The sequence below is a fragment of the Trypanosoma grayi genome (assembly GCF_000691245.1).
Source record: "Trypanosoma grayi strain ANR4 Tgr_901_V1, whole genome shotgun sequence".
Taxonomy (NCBI): Eukaryota; Euglenozoa; class Kinetoplastea; order Trypanosomatida; family Trypanosomatidae; genus Trypanosoma; species Trypanosoma grayi.
Genome location: NW_008826520.1, coordinates 551 through 6883, shown reverse-complemented (window position 1 = coordinate 6883; position 6333 = coordinate 551). Strand labels below are relative to the sequence as shown.

General features: G+C 59.6%; 5 protein-coding genes across 5 annotated transcripts; all 5 read right to left on the bottom strand.

Annotated features, from left to right (window-relative positions):
- Window positions 1–144: 144 nt before the first annotated feature.
- On the bottom strand, window positions 145–534 carry DQ04_09011050 (hypothetical protein; the record flags this gene model as incomplete). Its single annotated transcript, XM_009315783.1, has 1 exon — window positions 145–534. The coding sequence occupies one exon, from the start codon at window positions 532–534 to the stop codon at window positions 145–147; it is 390 nt and encodes a 129-aa protein (XP_009314058.1).
- A 766-nt stretch (window positions 535–1300) lies between these two features.
- DQ04_09011040 (metallocarboxypeptidase) lies at window positions 1301–2818 on the bottom strand (the record flags this gene model as incomplete). The annotated part of the gene is made up of 1 exon (XM_009315782.1): window positions 1301–2818. One exon carries the CDS (start codon window positions 2816–2818, stop codon window positions 1301–1303), a length of 1518 nt encoding a protein of 505 aa, XP_009314057.1.
- A 228-nt stretch (window positions 2819–3046) lies between these two features.
- DQ04_09011030 (hypothetical protein) lies at window positions 3047–3493 on the bottom strand (the record flags this gene model as incomplete). The annotated part of the gene is made up of 1 exon (XM_009315781.1): window positions 3047–3493. One exon carries the CDS (start codon window positions 3491–3493, stop codon window positions 3047–3049), a length of 447 nt encoding a protein of 148 aa, XP_009314056.1.
- Window positions 3494–3874: 381 nt separating this feature from the next.
- DQ04_09011020 (putative mucin-like glycoprotein) lies at window positions 3875–4819 on the bottom strand (the record flags this gene model as incomplete). Its single annotated transcript, XM_009315780.1, has 1 exon — window positions 3875–4819. The coding sequence occupies one exon, from the start codon at window positions 4817–4819 to the stop codon at window positions 3875–3877; it is 945 nt and encodes a 314-aa protein (XP_009314055.1).
- A 243-nt stretch (window positions 4820–5062) lies between these two features.
- DQ04_09011010 (hypothetical protein) lies at window positions 5063–5959 on the bottom strand (the record flags this gene model as incomplete). The annotated part of the gene is made up of 1 exon (XM_009315779.1): window positions 5063–5959. One exon carries the CDS (start codon window positions 5957–5959, stop codon window positions 5063–5065), a length of 897 nt encoding a protein of 298 aa, XP_009314054.1.
- Window positions 5960–6333: the final 374 nt, after the last annotated feature.

Genomic DNA, 6333 nt, shown 5'->3' with positions numbered 1-6333 from the left:
CATTCTACCTCCTCGCCTCCTTCCCCTCCTCCTCCTCCTCCCTTCGTACTCACGCCTGCCACACGCCACACGCCGCACTCCCAGCACCACCTTCGCCACAACGTAGGCCCCCTTTCGAGCGAGTACGCGCAGCGGCTACACGCGTCAAAAGTCGTACTCGTCGCTTGTCTCCGAAGGCGAGGCAAACGTAAGAACGCCTGCCGTGGCTGCGAGAAAGACCTCCGAACCTAAAGAGAGGAGGAACGCCCCGGTGGTGATGCTGCCGGTGTGGTACAACACACAGCTCAACGCCGGCCCGCTCACCGCAAGGGCGCCGCCGAGGAAGAGGCCAGCGCCGTCGAAGAGACTCTCCTCCGTGAAACTGCCCTGCGGGCGGCCGCAGAGCAGGAACGGAAGCGGCGTGATGAGCGAGAGCATCAGCGGCAGAAGCGGCCGCGCATTCTTCTCAGCGACAGCGGTACACGCGAGAATAGCAAGGAGGAACGCCACCACGAGGAGCATGGCGGCGAACACCAACGCGCGCAGTGTGGCCATCAAATCCCCCTTTTCTCCTTTTTTTTTTGTTTCCCTCACGTCTTGTTGCTATTACCTTTCGTCGGTGCCCACCACNGCCATCAAATCCCCCTTTTCTCCTTTTTTTTTTGTTTCCCTCACGTCTTGTTGCTATTACCTTTCGTCGGTGCCCACCACCTCTTCTCCCTCCCGCTGCTGCACTACTTGACGTAGGGTATGTATATGTATATATATATATTATGTATGTGTATGCGGCACCTCGTGTGGGCAGAACGTGTAGGGCTCCTCCAGGGCACGATCAATCCGTCTTTTTTTCCTTTTCTCTCTCACTTTTTTTGTTTTTGTTGCTGCGGCGCAGCAGGCAGACACGAGCGAGGGCGAAGAGGAGACCCGGATAGGTCGCACACGCACACACACACACAGAGAGAGAGAGAGAGCGAGAGAGAGGCGTGGGGGAAGTGTGCGTGGGAGGGCGGCGGCGCAAACCGCTCCGGCCGCCGTCGAGCGAGCAACAACATCAACAACAACAACAAACAGCGGACACAAATAAATAAATAAATAAATACACCATCTCATCAAGTGTGCGAATATTGGTCGAGGGTCCCCTCCAAACAACAACAACAGAAAAGAAACAGTGAATGAAACATTTCCCTCAAATAACAAAACGAAAAACGAATATGGGCCTGGTACAGTTATTCAATGCAAACTACAACAATGTACCGTGTGGATGAGATCTCACAGAGGGTGACGTGCCAACACACAAATGAACGAACACAAGCCACAGTTATCACCCAGTGTTGTCGCGATAACGCCGCTCGAGGTGCTGGCGGTAGAAGTTCGGGTTGAGCGGCTCGCCGGTGGCCCTTCGGAGCAGCTCCTCTGTCGTGTACGTGGAGCCGTGGCGCCATATCTTTTCCCGCTGCTGCTCGAGAATGTTGTCGAGCTTGCCGCTGCGGATACAGTCGTCCACCACGCCGTCGCCGAGCTCGCGCCTGACGGCCGCCATCAGCTGTGCGGCGATCATCGCCCCCAGCGAGTACGTCGGGAAGTAGCCGCAGTAGCCGATCGACCAATGGATGTCCTGCAGGCATCCGTCGGCGTCGTTGCCGAGCGTCTCAAGGCCCAAGTAAGCCTTCATCTTCTCGTTCCACACCGCCGGCACGTCCTCGACGCTCAGCTTCCCCTCAATCAGGCCGCGCTCCACCTCGTAGCGCAGAATGATGTGCATCGTGTAGCAGAGCTCGTCCGCGTGGATGCGAATCAGGCCAGGCTTCACGCGCTGCGTGTAGCGCCGCATGTTCTCCGGTGTGAAGGCGGGCTGATCGCCGAACAACTCTCGCAGCTTCGGCGCAATAAACTCCATGAATGGTCCAGATCGACCAATCATCTTCTCCGCAAAGAGCGACTGACCCTCATGCACGCCAAGTGAGCGGGCGCTCGCGACAGGCTGCGACGCCATCTCCACTGGGCCACAGTTCTGCTCGTACTTTGCGTGGCCGGTTTCGTGAATCACAGCCATAAGACCCGTCTCAAACTGTGATTCGTCGTACTTTGTGGTGACGCGCACGTCCTCCTTCACGTTGCCGCAGAAGGGATGCGTGCTAAGGTCCTGTCGCCCCGCCTCGAAGTCGAACTTCCACACATCCATGCAATACCGACTGAGGGCCCGCTGTGTCTCAATGGGGAAAGGACCAACAGGCTCAATCGTCACACCTGTGGCTGCTTCTGCCTCCCGCTTCGCCTGCACCTCGCGAATAAGCGCGGGAAGCCACGACTTGACGTCGCTAAATATGTCGTCGAGGTGCTGAAGCGACATACCGGGCTCGTAAAGATGCAGCAGGGCTTCGTACGGGTGCTTCCCGCTGTCACCCGCGAGTGCGGCGCCGATCTCCTGAAAAAGCTGGATCAGCTCCTTGAATATGGGTTGCCACAGGCTGAAGTCGTTCGTCTCTCGACTCTTGCGCCACACCTGCTGGGCTTTGTTCGTTAGCACTGCCTTGCGTTGTACGAGGTCGTCAGGAATGAGATTCTCCCGCTCCCACTCCCGCTGCATCTCGCGGAGGTTGGCACGCTGCAGCGGCTCCAGCTGCTGCTCGTCCTGCCGCGCCTCCTTCAGCAGCGCGGCGGCCTTTGGGTCGGTGAGCAGCTGGTGGATGTGCAGCTCGAGCTCCGCGAGGGCCGCGCCACGTGCAGCAGCGCCGCCGGGTGGCATAATCACCTGCGTGTCCCAGAAGCTCAGCGCCGCCAAGTGGCGGAAGCGGTATATCCTAGTGAAGATTTTCTCAAGTTCCACGTATGCCTTCATTTTCTTTTCCCCCGTCTCGATTCCGCTTGTATTTTCCCTATTCGTTGGGGTTTGTCAGCCGTAACTGAAGCGCAACCGCGGGGTTGCAAAGGGAGAGAGAGAAAGAGAGAAGCAGTGGGAGAAAGATAAATGCGTCGAAACAGCAACGCGGTGCTGCAGTCCAATTCCTTCACCCCAGACAATTTCTGCGCTTGTCGGTGTGCAGTTATATGTGTATGTGACCCGTTCTCATTCTTGTTCTCCCGTGGCGAGTGACATCAGTTTGTCCCGCACCTCCCGCACGAATGCCATGCGATCCGCCGCACTCTGTAGCCGCTTTGATGTCTTTGTGACACTGATGCACAGCAGGAGCGGCCGCCGCTCGCCCTCGCGCTGTATCGTGTACGCAATGGCGCCCGCTAGGACATTCGTGAGCGGGTGATCGCGCAAGCCCAACAGACACTCGCACGGCGTCGACGGCAGCGCGTCTGCGCTCTCCCAGCTGCTGCTGGGGCCCGCCTCCTGCGGGTCGTAGCGCAGCACCACGCCGGGAGCACACGTGTCGTCCTCCGTGACGAGAACCCAGATGTAGTCGGCAAAGCACTGCTGCGACACGTGCAGCAGCGAGCTGCCGTCGCCGTCTCCGTATGTGAAGGAGAGCTGGCGGAAGCGTACCAACGGTGCGCCGGTCTCCATGTCGCGGGAAATGCAAGCCGAGCGTGAGTCCACGCTGCTACGGACGGACACCGCAGGAACCTCTCAATGTGTGTGGGAGGGAGGAGGGGAAGGACAGGAGAAGGGGCAAATGACACCAACAGGCGCAGCCAAACACACACACACACACACACACACACACACCCAGTCAAAACGGTACGCAGTTGCATGACCCACACGCTTTCTCGTTGCCGAAGTCGTGCCGCCGCAGCGAGAGACCAACACACAGACACACAGTGAGGGAGGGATGGACGGAAAGAGCGAGATGCCAACGAAAACACAGAAAAAAATGCAAAGGCAAACGCTGCAAGCTTCATTCGCTCAGTCTTTTGTTATACTCCTCCGCTCCCATCACCTCAATTCTTATTTCGTGGTAGAACCGTTCATATCCGCGTCAATGCGCTGCAGGAACAAATCCGTCATGACCAACTCAAGCGAGCCACCCTCCGGCCGCTCCAGCGGGATCGGCTGCTGCTGCTCCCCCTTCCAGTACACCAACACCCGCTCTCGGTAGTTCTGCAGCATGTTCCCGACCACTGCGTCGCAGTTGTAGAGCTGAAGGTTCTTTAGGGACTTCTTCTTCATCGCCTCCTCCTCCGTCTCCAGCTTGAAGCTGATGAGGTACCGCGGCACGGCGCCGGACGACGCGTGCCAATCGTCGCTAATATCACCGAGCAGCTTCGGCACGTTATCGAACTCCACCGTGAGGCCATCGCCACCAGAAATCTTGTGGGTTGACATGCGGCTGAGGGGGATGTAGTAGTCCGACACGGCGGCCGCCGCGATGAGCATCATGGGCACCGCCTGCAGACACTCCGCGCGGTGACTAAACGTCGCGGTGAGCAGCCGCAGCAGGTAGAGGTACTCCACCACCGTGCGGTACGGCACGTGCAGAATGTGGTCGCGGTGCTGCTCGTACGCCTGCATCGCGGCGGCGACCTTCTGCGACCGCGTCGGTGCGGCGAGCTCAGCGAAGAGCTGCTCGGCGCTCATGAAGTCGAGGTGCCGCCGAAACGGGCGCGCGGAGCTCTCGTGGTGCAGAAACACACAGGCCCAGCCGCGCTGCAGCAGCGCCTCGACGAAGCCGGCACCGCGGCCACCGGAGCTGAAGTTGGTGAGGTAGCGCACTGCGTTGACCTCGATCGGGACGGCGGTGCCGCCGCTTGTGATAAGCGCAACACCGCGGCACGCGTGCTGCGCCACGTGCTGCGCGAAGTCCAGCGCTTTAGGGCCCCACTGCTGCAGCGACGCCAGCGTCGCCTCCGTCATGTTTTCCGCCAGGAACTGCGAGAACCTCTCACTCTGCATCTGCTGTGCTCAGTCTGCGCCCCGCCCTGACCCCTTCCTTCTTCCACTCCTAATTTTCGTTGTCGCCGCAACACGGGCGTGTGGGGAGAACAAAGCGGAGAAATGTATGAGGTGCAACTGTGACGCGCATTCACCCATCAACCCATCATCTCATATTTCCTCCCCTCAAACACACACACACACACACTCTCTCTCGCTCCCTCCGCCCCAATCACGCCCCACGCACGCTAGTCGAGGAGGTGCTCATTCCGCAGCGGCGGCGCTGGCCAGCTCCTCCCGCAGCTCCTCCGTGCAGTCCTGCAGCCGCTGCCTTGCCGCCCGCCTTGCCTGCCACAGCGGTAGCGCAGCCACGCGGAACGCCTGACAGCGCCGCTGCACCGCGCGTGGATCGTACGCCGCCTTTACGCCTGTCGGAAGCACAAAAGGCACCAGCTCTTCTTCGCCATCATCATCATCATCATTGTGACCATGCAGTCTGCGGCCTTCCTCCGCATCCTCCTCCTCTTCCTCCGCAGAGCACAGAGACGTGGCGTCGCGACACGAGACGTATGTGAGCGCCGTCTGCGACGACACAGGGATGAGATGCCGCACAACACAGTGCTCCGCGTCGTGCAGGCTTGCGTACGCACCACATCCCACCGCCGGTGCGGGCTTCCCGCCCTCAGTCGCATCGCCCGGCTTGGGCGCGTCCTGGGCATCGCCGTTTTCATGGTCTCTCACCCCTGTTGTTGTTGTTGTTGTTGCTGCCGCCTCTGCGACTGACGCGTCTACAGGTCGTGTGGCGCCGTCCGTGAGCGGCAGGGCGGTGCAGTGCTCCGCGAGTTGCTGCAGCAGCAGGACGGAGATACGGTAGTGCTCTTGCTCGAGCTGCTGCACCTGATCGATCCACGCGTAGAGAAACCGGTGCAGTCCACTGCCGCCCTCCGCTTCCTCTCNGCTGTCGTCCTGCAGCTGACGCAGCGAAGAACTAACCTGCTGGAATGCCGCGACAATGGTGTCGCTGAGTGTTGCGTCAAATTCCGCCACACCCAATGCGCCCGACAGAGCGCGGTGGAACTTGGCGTCCCACAGCTGGTACACCTCGCAGCGGGTGTGCTGCAGCTGCAGCGCCTTAGTGAGGCACTCCGCACCGCGGTGCATGGACGGCCCTGGTCCTATCTCGCACGCGTGTTTTCTCAAATGCACTGCGCGTATGTGTGTGTGTGTGTGTGGAAGGAAAGAGAGAGGGAGAGAGGGATCCGCATGCGTAGATGTCATGAAGCACACATGTTTTTTTGGTGCCTGATACTGTGGTTTAACCCCCCAAACCAAGAGGAGGAGGAAGGCAGGGAGAGTCTGCACATCACACACACCAGGCAAGTCTTCTTCTCCCCGCTAAGCCAGCAAAAAAAGGGGGGGGGGGAAACCGAGTGTGAGCGTGGTGCTACATCGGCTGCTGGCCCCTCACGGCAGCAGCAATGAATAGGCGACAGAAGGTGAGAGACGAACAGACACTGGGAAGAGAGAAAAAAAAA